At 39.8% G+C, this 14,924-nt stretch overlaps 1 protein-coding gene across 3 annotated transcripts in view; it reads left to right on the top strand.

Moving 5' to 3' along the window:
* The window catches only part of grm2a (glutamate receptor, metabotropic 2a), a 33,891-nt gene extending 19,312 nt beyond the window's left edge, over window positions 1-14,579 (top strand). For all 3 annotated transcript variants that reach the window (XM_037100661.1, XM_037100660.1, XM_037100659.1), the window contains 4 exons: window positions 5,113-5,950; window positions 7,439-8,502; window positions 13,147-13,324; window positions 14,132-14,579. In XM_037100661.1, the coding sequence (XP_036956556.1) occupies window positions 5,113-5,950; window positions 7,439-8,502; window positions 13,147-13,324; window positions 14,132-14,205 (2,154 nt within the window). In that variant the 3' untranslated portion in view covers window positions 14,206-14,579. The remainder of the gene's footprint in view (window positions 1-5,112; window positions 5,951-7,438; window positions 8,503-13,146; window positions 13,325-14,131) is intronic.
* The last annotated feature ends 345 nt before the right edge of the window (window positions 14,580-14,924 follow it).

Below are 14,924 nucleotides of genomic sequence, written 5' to 3'. Positions count from 1 at the left end.
CAACCCCAATTAAAAAAAAATGGGTTGCCATGTAAATCATAAATAAAACAAGTGTAATAATCATTTTTTGCATATATTCAGTTGAAAACAGTACAAAGGCAATATATGTAATGTTTTGCATCGACAACATCATTGATTTTTGTAAACATGGAGAGCTCAAAAAAAAAAAAAAAACCTGTTCAGAACATTTCACTGTGGATATTAAAACTTTTGAAAGCAGGAGAAGCACAGGTGGAACAATAAAACTAATGATGTCTGCATTCCATTTCCAGTGCTCAGATAATGTGCATGTTCCCTTACTGATATGCCCTAGAATGACTTAGCTTGATAGCTCAGGCTGTACTAGAAAGGAGCCATTATTAAAGTTATTATACTATACACCTTGTGCTTCCATGAAAAGAGTCTAACGGTAACAGATGATAGTACTGGGATTGAGTATGAAAGGGGCGTCCTAAAAAAGCTCAGTCATTCACAAGCAAGGATGTGCAAGGTTCAACACTTAATATGCATAACTATGGAAATTATGACACAAGAAATATTTCAGTAAATCACATACTTCTGTAGTTGTTGCAAATTATCTCAGTGGTAGAACGCAAGTTGTTGTCACTGATGGCTGTCTCCAGTTTTATGGGCATTCACAAAGGCGCGCCATAGGGTTCTATTCTCAGACAATTTATGTTTTTTTTTTTATATGAATTAGGTGAAAAGTTACAAACAGTTCAATTCATATGTACACAGACAATGCCATTTTATATACAACAGCACCCTAGATACTATGCAGTGTGAATGTTAATGTTTTAATCCATTTTAATCATTTGAAATCTCTTTTTAATAGATAGTGAGCGTTACAAATGTAGGTGTTTCATTTGAATTGATGTTCCACCCATTGCTTTAATGTATTTTCACATTATTATTTTCATATTATCTACCTATTGTTTTTGATGATGATAACCATAACTCCTCAAAATGACAAAGCTCCCATGTGATCTCCACAATCTTAATGTAGCGGCATCACAGGCTTTGGCAGGTGGAACAGCCTTAGCTTTTCATATAAGCAATGTGAACATCTACATAATGATTTCCAGTAAGCCCACTGTACTGGTGACATGTCTGGCACTGTGCTTTATAACCTCCATAAGCCACATGTAAGTGGATTACACAACTGGCATAGAGCTCCCTTACATACCCTGCAGAGAAATTAGTCATTCGCTACCGCAAGCATTGCCAAATTTGAGCAGCATGAATGTGTGTTGTACCTGTGAAAATAATCAGATTAACGCAACTATGCCAGCAACATATGAGCATATTCATATAATAGTTTATAATAGTATATTAAAGTGCAGATCAAGGCTCCACAAATTGAAATATTAACAAACCAACTGATTATCAAATGAGCAGGTGAAGGTTCAAATTGTATGCAGTTTGTCTTTGGGAAGTCGTATCTATATGTGGCAGTATATTAATACAACGTGTGCTCTGTGCCTTCTTTGTGTAGAAAGACCTAATGCTCAGAGATGGTTAAGAACGTCAGCTTAAGAATCACATGTTCTCTTACTGGCCTGGTTTCAAATCCCACTAGAACCTCCTCTATCTTCCCTACAGGAGCCCCTCTCAGCCCTTCCGACTGCCTTTGTGGTAAAACATGGCAACGGTAACCAGAGTGCATCCACACTCCTTAAAATAAAAATGAAAAAATTAAAAAGTCTATCACAGCAATTTTATGAAGTCATTAAGTTATTTTAAGATCCTCTTTGTTCAGTCAGCATGTATCTGACCAATAATCCTCAAGCACCTATATCAGGCTCTAAATTACATCTCCTACAGACCTCTCACTACCATCATTTCAGGTTGTTGTTTCTGAACAGGTTGTGATTTTAAACCAGGGTTATATGACCTTCTAAAATACGAATTATTGTTAAAACAAACACACATTTCTGGTCTGCAAAATAAAATTCTAAACGCAATTACTTTTCTTCTATAGAGGCATTGCTTCTCTAACATAAAGCTTTTGAAGGAGCCTCGGAAATCAGAGAACCTCTATTTTTCATTCATTTCACATGATGTAATGACAATGTTAACGGCTTTGTAGTCAGGGATTTCCCCTTTTCAAGTCACATCAAAAATGTTGTTCAAGAGGGAAATTCAAATATTTCAAATGCATATGAATGCAGTCTCTGTGGACAAGGGACAAGATTTCGGTATCATAAGATTTCTGGTTGTCATAGTCACAGTAGTATTGACCAATCATGTTTGAGCAGGCTTTGGCTGCATGCAGGTAAACAGTCCATGTGGAGAGAAAAGAGTCAGATTGCAGTGACAAAAATGCAGTCTTAGGACCTATCACTCTCATTCAATCATGATGACTATTAGCTTATTAATCTGCCTTCATATGTCTGTTTATAATGATTAGATGAAATTTTGTTTTTTGCTTCCCAAGTTGCAAATTTGAATGTAGATGAATGTAGATAATGACTGACGCTCAGGAGAAGAAGTCTTTGCCTGAATATTCTGCTGGTTATGACAGAAGCCCTAAAATTTTGTCCATTTCTCGCAGAGGCAAAATCATTGCCTCACTGGGATCACAGATGGTAGCCTGTGGGGCACTGTGTCTGTACTGTCAGTCAGTAACATTCATAACATTGTCATCTATTGTTTACAATTGGCACGTGATCTTTTTCATCGACATGCTGTTTTCCCTCTGTGGACTTGAAATAAACGTTAGAGTTGGTGAATACTTTGTTATGTGACATTTGTGGGGGCTAAAGCTAACGACTAGGTCAGTTCACTCCAAGTTCACACTACAAAACCCAAGGATTGGACTGGCCTCAATATATTACACAAATCCTTTGTGATGAAAAGTATAAATATGCAATTAAAAACAAATTATGGAGAACACCCACTTGAGAATGTATCTTGATGGGAATGGGTTTTGGAGTTTTTTAATATGACATTGAGTTATGTGACAAGGATTAATCAGATAGTGTTTATGTGCCACTTGCCACTCTAGATCATACTCTGATTTATTCATAAGAGACCAAGCGGACTGCTGCAAGCTGTTTCACCACATGTTGAGAAAGGCTGTCAAGGCAGTTTAAGGAGAGAGACGATTCTTGTGTGGGAATGTGATTATTAGCCTGTCTGCATAATCAGGGTTTCTCCAGCTGACCTGGACATCTCAGGGGAAGCCAACCTTTGAACTGATATGAAATGCTCACTCATGTGTTTCAACAATCTAGATTTTCATTACATTTTTTTTTCTTCCAGTTGCTACACCACAGACGAGTCAGAAATAGCTCTAAAGTAATCGGAAAATCTGTTCAGCATTGCCTCAGTATGACATTGTTTGGGTGGTGTTAAAAAATTGAGTCCAGCCTCTTTTGATTCTACTGCTGTGTTTCATTTTTCCGTGTAAAGTTCTCTCATTAATTCCAATAAATCTAGTGGTCTGGAAATCACTGCTATTGGCTCATTTAATATTTATCTTTCTGATCCTGCACAATAACAGAGATTCCATGAAAAAAATCAATTGAAGCACCTCACACCAGATTTACCGTAATGTCTCAATGTAATGCTGTGCTGCTTTTCAGTGGGGATACAAACTAATCAATGACGCGTCTGTGGATGTCATTTGACTTTGCCAGTCTGTTTTTCTGCACTGGTGCATTTGGTCTATGTTTGAAAATATGGTGGCTGATGTTTTCCATCCAAATGAAGTAATTTACTATTTTTTCTGCACCTGCAATTTGCATGCTGGCTGCAGGAATAAACTGTTTACATTGCCTAATACTAACACATCATATTACATGTCTCTTATCTGGTTTTACTACTTGGATGCCTTTCAGTTGTGATTAAGTCATGCTTTCTCCTCCCCCCAAAATATGTCTCAGTCTTTTTTTTTTTTAATCATATCAATGACAACCTGTTACTCCCACGCTACAGTATAAAAGCATTAGGAGACAACCAGAAATATTCAATTTCATTCTCTTTCAATGAGGTATCAGGTAATGCTGTTGCCAAAAATGTAATCATTGGTAGAAACTGTAAATATTGTCCTGAAAAGGGCTGATCTTCAAACAAACGGGCTAATTGTAAAGGGTTTTAGGAATAATTTGTAGAAATCCATTGTTATAAAAATGTGACAATTATTTGGGTAATGGGCAGCAGATTGAATTGCCTGCTCCTAACTGATCACATCATTCTTATCACACTTGACATTGTAGGAATTATAAAAAAAACACTTAAAGGATGCATTCAACTGTGAATTACCTGTCTGACTTTCTCTGAAGTGATTCATTGGCATTCAAGATGTCTCTGCCGTGAGTGTGCTGGTGTGAGAGCTGGCATTAAAGTCAACCAGATTTAGGTTGGCATTCTTTTGACTGATCAGACCAGCTCCCTGTAGGCCTCCACAGATGTGCCTGAAGCAAAAGCCAGTCAGTAGCTGCGTCTGCAGACTCTGCACGGTGTCACGACACTGACAAAACCTATTACACCGAAAACACAAAGTTTCAAAGATTCTTTGATACTTTGACTCCCTTTCACTTTCAAATCCCTGCCTTCAGCCCCTCTCCGTCTCTTCCTGTCTGCTTCTCTCTTCCCCTCTGAAGCAGAGCAAGAACTTTTTGGAAAATCTGTTATTTTTTGTAGTACAGTGAATTCTATCCACTGTGACTAACACCTGTGGTCACTCAGTCCTCCGTAATTTTTGGTTAACCTCAATGACAGCATGACAGATCAGGGAAAATGAGCTGGACATCTTATCCCCATGATTGTTAAATGCCGGATCCCACCACTTTGGCAGCAGGAGAGTGAAGTTGTGAAAGGCTCAGCAGGGATCCCGTGAAAAAATGGGAGTCTGAATGGGGTAAGACTAATTGCATCTGCAAGGGGAAAAACAATGCAGTGTAGCCAGTCTCATTAATTATTTTAATGATAAGCAATTAAGCAATTCCCACAGTTGGCAGGTGTGCGTTTTCTGTGTGAACTGTAATAGGTTGATTGCCAGTTTTCCACTTAATATATCAAAATGGCATGCTTGCAAAACTCACAATGCCCTTAATGACTGATTCAAATAACCGACATAATCACTGGCGTGTCTCTCACTTATTCCAGGTGGCCAACCTTCTGCGACTCTTCCAGATCCCTCAGATAAGCTACGCCTCCACCAGTGCCAAGCTTAGCGACAAGACCCGCTATGACTACTTTGCCCGCACTGTGCCCCCTGACTTCTACCAGGCCAAGGCCATGGCGGAGATCCTGCGTTACTTCAACTGGACGTACGTATCGACGGTGGCGTCTGAAGGTGACTATGGCGAGACTGGCATTGATGCCTTCCAGCAGGAGGCTCGTGCCCGTCAGATCTGCATCGCCACATCAGCAAAGGTGAGCCGCTCCATGAGCCGCTGGAGTTATGAGAACGTGATTCGGTCCCTGCAACAGAAGTCCAACGCCAAGGTAGTCATCCTGTTCACGCGCAGTGAAGACGCCCGTGAGTTGCTGGTGGCAGCCAACCGAATGAATGTCACCTTCACCTGGGTGGCCAGCGATGGCTGGGGAGCACAGGAGAGCGTGGTGAGAGGCAGCGAGGCTGTGGCTGACGGTGCGTTCACCATTGAACTGGCTTCCTATCCGATCCCCCAATTTAATGACTACTTCACTGCCCTGCACCCCTACAACAACACCAGGAATCCTTGGTTCAGAGAGTTTTGGGAGAACCAGTTCCAGTGCAGCCTCCATGATCTGAGCTGTGGGAAGCACACACTCCGGGAAGCTCAGTTTCAGCCAGAATCTAAGATTATGTTTGTAGTGAATGCTGTCTATGCAATGGCTGCTGCTTTACATAACATGAGGCAGGCCTTATGCCCCAACTCCACAAAGGTGTGTGAAGCTCTCAAACCTGGCAATGGAAGAAAGTTTTACAGGGACTACATTCTCAAGGTCAAGTTTGAGGGTGAGTAAAATCTTGATAAAGAAATATTATTACAGTCTCTCACCGTTTACATGATGTAAAGCAGCCTCCCTTTTTCTCATTATTCTGTCATCTGTGTAAAACTTCGATACAATATAATTTAATTTCCCCAAGTGCACTCTGCGCATACTGTATGCTGCCAAATTAGGTTATATCAATTTAGATTCATTTTACCAATTCAAATAAAATGTTGAATTAGTGCAAGAGTAATTCTACGTGTTTATACACTGCAGCTGCAGATAAGCTCTGTAATGATTTAATTTGCAAAGATGAAACTATTTCCTCAGAGGCTCTTTTTTTTTCATGTGTCTTGGCTCAAGTGTGAATACAGAGAGGATTCTTCAGTTCGAACACTTTAGATACTGATCACGCCAACATGACTTGTTTTCTGCCTGTCTACACAAATTGCAACACAAAACTGAACGACTGATGTAACAGTATTTGTATCAGTGCACCAACACATTGCAAAAGACCCACAAATTAAAAAGCTCTCAGGTTCGTAGCTAAGCTCTGTTGTCTTATCCTTTCATTTATGTAAATACTGACATTTTCATTGATGGGAGATAGAAGTGTATCGCTGTACTCTCATCCAGCTGTGTTTTTCTGTTTTTCAACAATTTGTGGTAAAAAACAAATACCCACAGGATTTTACTATCCAGAGACCGAATTGGATAAGAGGCCTTAAAATAGTCAATCCCTGCAGGCACAATAACACCCTAAGGAGACAACACACAAAAACAGGTGGACATCTAACTATAAACAGTAAAAAACAATGATAGGTTGATGCAGATTTAGTGCTACTGATAAGCTATTCCAATATCTAATAATATATAACATAATGGCAATTATCATTATATTCATTAATAAAAAATAATAACTACAATATTTCAGGAATTTCTTTAAAAAAAAAAAAAAAAAAAGACAGAGTATCCAAAATGATTGAGAAAACAATCTGCAGATTAATCAGTTGTGGAGATAATCACTAATCTCAGCCCTTAGTAACACAGGTTTTCAGAAATCCTGCATTGCTTCATCTCACTTCAGTGATAGTTGGTTAGTGGTGCCTCATTTCAGCCTTTATTTCATAAAGAAAATTAAACATTTTTTCATCTAAGGTGCCATCTGTCTGGATTTCCCATTAGTGTTCAGTCCCAGAGCTTTTTTCCATTTAAGTAAATGGACTCAAACTGTGGCTCCATCATGTAAATTGACAATTTGCACCTGTGTCCCATCACAGTTACTGTTCACTGTAGACTGTGGAAATAAAAAAGTCAGCAGAGACACATAAATAAGCAAAAAGGTAAATGAGAAACGTGCTTTGTAAGTTATCAGCTCATGGTGCACAGCCTTGTGTTTCTGAAATGTTGATGTCTATGATTTGCTTTCATTTTGGCACTTTTCTTAGTGTAATTATACAATGCCCCTTTACACCTTGTTTTCTAACATGCTCTTTCTTCTTTTCACCCTTAGCACCATTTCGTCCACCAGACACAGAGAATGTAGTCCGATTTGATGCCTTCGGGGACAGCCTCGGCCGTTACAACATTTTCCACTACCACAAAGAAGGTGGACGCTATGTCTACCAAAAGGTTGGCTACTGGGCTCAGAGCCTGACCCTGAACACCAGCCTGATCCCCTGGGCTGGCCATGTTGCACCAACCTCACAGTGCAGTGACCCTTGCAGGAAAAATGAAGTCAAGAGCATGCAGCCTGGAGATGTGTGCTGCTGGATCTGTATCCCCTGTCAGCCCTACCAGTATCTGCAGGATGAGTTCACCTGTGCTGACTGCAGCTTTGGACAATGGCCACTGGCCAACCTGACAGGCTGTTACGATCTGCCAGAGGAGTACATCCGTTGGGAAGATGCCTGGGCCATTGGACCCGTCACCATTTCCTGTCTAGGGATGATGTGTACGCTCTTTGTCATTGGCCTCTTCCTTAAACACAATGAGACACCCGTGGTGAAGGCAAGTGGACGTGAGCTCTCCTACATTCTTCTGCTGGGAGTGTTGATGTGTTATAGCATGACCTTCATCTATATCGCCAAACCGTCCACGGCAGTTTGTACACTGCGCCGGCTGGGCTTAGGCACCTCCTTCGCTGTGTGCTACTCAGCCCTCCTGACTAAGACCAATCGCATCGCTCGGATCTTCAGCGGGGTGAAGGACGGAGCCCAGCGGCCTCGATTTATCAGCCCAGCCTCCCAGGTCGCCATCTGTGGCGCTCTGATCTCCTGTCAGCTAGTTGTGGTGGTGGTCTGGATGCTGGTGGAGGCTCCCGGGGTGAGAAAGGAAGTGAGTCCAGAGAGGAGAGACGTGGTCACCCTCAAGTGTAACAGCAAGGACTCCAGCATGCTTGTGTCTCTCACCTACAACTGCATCCTCATTATCCTCTGCACGGTCTACGCCTTCAAGACACGTAAATGCCCCGAGAACTTCAATGAGGCCAAGTTCATCGGATTCACCATGTACACCACCTGCATCATCTGGCTGGCTTTCCAGCCTATTTTCTACGTTACTGCCAGTGACTACAGGGTGAGTTAAGGTCAGAGTTTCAGTTATACATGCTTCATGAGAATGGAGCAAAGTTTAAATAATCACTACAAGTTTCTCATAACAATGAAATGTTACTTTATACTTTCCTCAAAATACATGCTGTGGTAATGAGCTGTCTTTAATTATTTGTTCGTGTGGCTTCAGGATCTTAATCTGAGCAGAATACATCCTTGCAGACAATAACTTCTTATGGGGTTGAATTTGGGTTTTATATGCAGGGTATCACAAGCTACCATCAGCTAATATTGATTTGGCATTCAGCAGGATCTGTGTTACCCATGGCGCTCAGAAGTACCGGTATATATTCTTTAATAACTGTATTGCTTTAACTCTCAATAATTAGCAGCATACTTATGCTTGTCAGGCGCTCTCTAAGACAAGAACTTTAACAGCCTTGTTCTACCTTCAAACATTAAATATTAATGAAGTGAAGATTATAAAATATGGATGCTCAAGTCATGGACCAAAGTAACAGGCTGACAAATATCTTACTCTTTACAACAACGCCCCAGTTCTAGTGGTGGTAATAACTTACGTAGTGTTTTGCCAAAAGGTACTCTAGGATTTCTAAGAACAAGACACACATACAGAGTGGTTAATATTAACTTGTGAAATGGAGGGAAAACACTGCTTCACTTCTCCCCTAAAATAAAAAGTTATGGCAGGAAGTAATTTTATCCTTCCACCCAAAGCAATTCCATTTTACTCCACTGTTATATAGCTAGATAGGGTTTGGGTTGGATAGATAGTTAGTTTTCAGTTTCTGAATTTGGGTGCTAAATGGATACTATTGGTCATCTGTACATACAGGAACACAATGAACATCAAATTGATGGAACTTCAGAGAAAGGGGTGGCCTGAGTGCGTTTTTTATTCACCTGGGATCTGAACAGTGAGAGAGGCAGAAGGGAGAAGTAGACAAGAGGAATCCCCTGACACAGCTGCCTCTGCAGAAACATGGAGAAGGCAGGCAAGACCATGAGGGCTTTAAGGGAACCGAGCGTCCCAGTGTGTCCCTCTGCGTAGCTATGCTGAATAGAGCGTGAAAGACTGTGATGCTGCGTCCCAGCTGTGCCCTCTGTCCTGGGACTGCAGTAGGGCTCAGAGGAACCCTTCCTCCAGGCCCTCCAGGCAACACGAGCAATTCACAGCCATCGGATACGGCCTCATCAGATAGACGCAAAACTTCCCTTCGACCGATAAATAATTACTGAGGCAACTGACTTGGCACAGGGTCCCTAGCTTTCTCACAGGCAGCGACATATTACCAGTGTTCTCCTAGTTTTACACCACTTTTGAAATTGTTGTCACAGCCTGATGCATATCTCCAGCTGAATAACAAATACAGATTTGACTGTGGTCTGTCATGAAATGTTAAAGTAAACTAAATACGTTCTACTGAGCCACGAATAACACATTTGATTACCATATGAAATATTAAAGATGTTCTGCGCACCCTGAGGGAGAGGGGACTTCTCATATTCCATTGCTGGTCATCTTATCTCAGCAGCAACCACAACTGATTGAACAACTACTGCTGCCAAAAGTCACAGCACTTCTATGAAAATAGTGAACTGTACAGACACTGAAAGAGAAAAATCTTTCCTGTGACTCATAACTGCTGCACGTCACACTAATGTATCAATAAAGATCAACCCTTCCTGAAATCATTCTTAACAGCTATTAATTCAGAGAATTAGTCCAAAAATCAAAATTCCATGTTCCATATCCACACTGGATTAGTTATAGTTATCCATCTGTATTGTTTTGTTTTTGTTTTGAATATATCTGGTGCTTTGATGAAACTAGATGGAACTTAGCTCAGTTCACCAATAATGCATTAAAAAAAAAAAAAAATCACGACTCCATTACTCAAACTAATCAACAGACCTTATGAGCAGTTTCATGTAAAACATTACTTTCTACCAGTTGATCAGCCCCAAAAGTATCACTGTGCAAAAGAAGCATGAATGTTCTTACTGATGAGAGGCTTGTGTTTGTTACAGCATGGGATGTAAACATGAGTGGCGTCCTGCTCAGCTGAGCTTTAACGTTAGCTTAGTAAGCTAGCCTCTCATCTATGAGTAGATGCACTCTGCCTTCTGCACAGTGATACGATTGATGGGTGCTGGTCTGACACTCTTCACAGTCAGGTCTGTGGATTATCTTGAATAATCAGGTCATGATTTCTGGTAAGAGACATTGCTGTCAAGTCAAGAGAAGGCAAATATCTCTACATTTGATATCTCTTAAATTTGGCAACTCACACCAAAACACCCTAGATGTACAAATACAAGAGGAATTTTTGGGGAGACCAGTCTGTTGATGCTCTCTTGTTTTGAAAACCATACTATCTTTAGTTTTAGAATGTTATAGATTCCATTAACACACAATGTGAGTGTCAGCTCTCAGTGTTCAATAAGAGTTGCACCAAGAAGTACCCCTAGAGGAAATTTATTAATAAATCTAGCAGTGCAGCATTAGTAGAGGAAATACAGATACAGTGGTACACTGTCCTGATCAGCTGATGAGACAAGAGGGAATCAGACATGACATTCATTTTTATACCAAAGACATATTCATATTGTTTACCAACGATGCTCATGAACGTAATTCACATGTTTTATTTCTAATTACAATAGGCTAAAAAAGAATACAGACTGACATCATTCCACTTGTGAAATCTCATAAGTCACACACAGGTCCCCCTCAGTGAATTACTTGTAGATTTTTTTTCTGTGCCAGCCTACCAAGACTAGCTTGTGGCTGGCTGATCCAATAAAGCTTTTCAATAAATGTACAGCGGGAAGCCCAATAAAAGGAAGAATCTCATCTCCTCGCTGAGGTTCTCTGGAGGAACGATGCTACTTGAACGCAGCAGATATTATTTATATCTGAAGCAGCAGTGTTGTATTTGTGAAATAAAATAATACCTTCACAGGAGCTAAAACAGAACAGAGACAGAGAAGAAACCACAGTGGCCATGCTCTACATGCTGTTCAACACACACGAGCAGAAGACATCTGGAAATATATTACTGCAAAGGCAGATTCCTTGTCCTTTGCTCTGCCAAAGTAACATCTTGTGAATTATTAAAACCACTTAACAGGTCATTCCTATGCAGTACTGTCCCCTGTTTTATTCAAAACTATTTCTGAAGTCAGTAGAGGACATTTAACCTCTGTGCACATCCGTATTGCTCAGATTATTATGTACAAACTGTCACATTGCCTATGTATTTTACCTCAAATACACAGGTCAGACAGACAGGAAAAATGGTAAGGTGGTAGATTCTTTTGTGAATTTACCTCTCAACCCAGGACCTGAGAATGTTGGTGTGTGTACTGTATTTCAGAGGTGGCATGAGGTGAATCTTAATGTTGAATTCTTTGCACATGGCAACCAGCAATACATCATGAAAGACAGACATAAATCCAGTGATGTAGTTGTTTCACATTACATGGTAAACTATAACCTTATATAAGTGACCACTACAGTGTAAACATAAATCAAATATGTTAAGGTTAAATCTTTTTCTACAGACAAAATTTTCAGTTAGTCCCTATAATAATATAATTCATTAATAATTAATCAATACTATGCCAGTAATAAGCACGTTTGTACTGTACGATAGTTAGAATAATACTGATAAACATTTAATTACATATATATTATATACTTCTTATTATACAGTTCTGCAAATAATGATTGTGTAACCTGACTCTAGTCAGTTATGTCTCTGTCCATCTAATGGATGCTGATGTCTCACTATTATCGTATTATCTTTGTTATCTTTGTTGCAGAACAGCACAGCGCAACACTTGGAGCCCCATTATTTTAATACCAACATTAGCATTCTGGGTGATGACAGACACCTGCTGTGCCTTGTGAAAATAGGATGCACCTGCCTCACACCACACGATGCATGGCTGTATCTTGTTATCCAGAAAAAAAAAGAAAAAAAAAGATAGCTGAGAAGAGATTGGAAATGAAGGAGCAGCAGACCGATGACACATCTCACGATGTGGGCAGGGTGATGGGGGGGAAGGAGTGAGGGTTAAGCAGTTGATTGACAAGCAAATAAACAGTTCGCTTAACACCTCTGTTCAGCACCCTAACTGATGGCATCCTCCTTCCTCCTCTGTCACACCTGGCTTTGATTCTGAATATGAAAGGAGGACTTTATCATTCCTTTTCTGGCTTTTGAATCTCTTACTTGTGGAGATTTTTGTACAGCAAATGATCCATAACCTCAATATAACACTGTCTTGCTGTTAAGAACCTTCCCCTAAGAGCCATATCAGCTCTATGGATGAACAAACAATTGAATAAGCATGTTTTAAATTCACAAATGTTACTGAAAATAGACACATTAACACTGGAACCTGGTCTGTGGGTGAACATTAGAGCTGACACTGGTGTGAAATGAACATTGGCAAATTTTCTCAACATTCATCCGGAAATGTGAGTTTACTTTTCTGTTACATACAACTGAAATCACTGAGTAATATCTGTGAAAAACACAGCAGCTGCAGGAGCAAGAGCTCAAAGCCAGACTCCCTATTACATAAGCATGGTTTTGTTTTTCAAGAGAGAATTTCTCACCTCTCTTTCCTCCTCCAGGTGCAGACCACCACCATGTGCATCTCCGTCAGTCTGAGTGGGTCGGTGGTATTGGGCTGCCTCTTCGCTCCCAAGGTCCACATCATCCTGTTCCAGCCGCAGAAGAATGTCTGTACTCTCCGAGTGGCCACCACCCGCTTCAGCGTCACCACTGGACCAGGCTCCAGTTTCTCTCAAGGTACCAAGTGATAAACAACGGTAACACTTTGGCTATTTTTTATACAAAAACGGTGGTAAAAACACATAACTTTATTGAAAGGTCATGTTATTACATTCTTTATAAGAACTGTATCACTTTTTCAGGCTGCTTTTCTTTCACACCTGTAGCATTGGCTTTCAAATCCTCCCTACTAGACTGGCAACACACCTTTACTTTCACTGATGATTGATTATTTTTTAATTGTTTGGTCAAGTAAACGTCAAGAAATAGTGAAAAATATCCATCCTAGTTAAAATGTCTTTTTCAGTCTAAAACCAAAAGATATTCAGTTTAATATGATACAAAGCAGGTAAAAAGCAGAAAATGTCCACATTTGAGGGGTTGAGAACTGAATTTATGCAATTTTTGTTGAAAATTTACTGGAATGGTTAACTGTCAGTTAACAGTCAACTGATCTTGCAGCTCTACTATTTACCACTTTTTCAAAAAGCATGCATGGTTCCGATCAGAAAAACCAAAAGAGCAGAACAGTTTTTCCATTGTTTTCATTAAGCAAAATGTTAAAACCAGATGAAGTACAGAAGCTTTCCGTCACTTTTATAAGTCAGTCATCAGAGGACAATAGCCACCCACTGTTTCTTGACAATTAACTGAAAATGTGATATTAACACCATATTTCATTACTTGATTATCAAGCTGCTAATTTGTCTAAAAGCATAGAGTAATCCCTGCTGTTTACAATGCTGTAGCTCAGTGGGCATGTGGTGTATGTTACAGTCTGTGTCTGTGTTGTGAACTTAAGGAGTTTTTTTGTATGTTTTACAGCATCAGCCTCCAATGTTGTTCCGACAGTGTGTAACGGACGAGAGGTGGTGGACTCCACAACGTCCTCTTTGTGAAGATTAGCTGAGTTCCTTTTTGCCAAACATTGTATACAGTTATATAATCACTAGTCCTGAATCAGGTGTCTCAGATATTAAAGAGGTCACACAGATGATCGTCCTGACTTTGTTGTCCTCAAAGTGCTGTGAGTACAATGTCCCAATTATTTTATTTTGTTCTTTGACTCGTAGCGATTTTAAATGAGATGCCAATAAAGTCGCATACGTATAGCCCTTGTTTATATTGAAGATTCTACTTGCAACAATGGAGTAAATTATAGTAAATCTGTTAAATGTAATATATACAAGACGTTTTTAATGTAGATTTTGGTGAACCAGTTTGTGCTTTCTTGTAATTTATGTAAATAAAATGTGTTTTTTATTAATACAGAGATGACTGATCGCCCAACTATTTCTTCACACATCAGGATAGTACATGCAGAAATGCTTTGAGATGTTGATTTTTTTGCTGTGAATCTATAAACAATGACAAACAAATGTAACCTTGCAGTCTTAGTAATCTGCACAAATTGATCATCACACTACACTTTGATACAAGTTGCTTACATGCTTGCCTATTGCTGCAAACAATACCTATAATATGCTTAATTAACTGCACATTTATTGTTTTTTTCCAGCTGTTTTTGAACAAAGCACTCCACATCCACACCACTGATACACTAATGAAGACAGAGCTGCCATGCATAGTTTTTGGTCAAACTCAAGGATACTTCAAT

The sequence above is a fragment of the Acanthopagrus latus genome, chromosome 6 (assembly GCF_904848185.1).
Source record: "Acanthopagrus latus isolate v.2019 chromosome 6, fAcaLat1.1, whole genome shotgun sequence".
Taxonomy (NCBI): domain Eukaryota; kingdom Metazoa; phylum Chordata; class Actinopteri; order Spariformes; family Sparidae; genus Acanthopagrus; species Acanthopagrus latus.
Note: the sequence above shows the minus strand (reverse complement) of the source record. Positions and strands in the feature narration are given on the sequence as shown.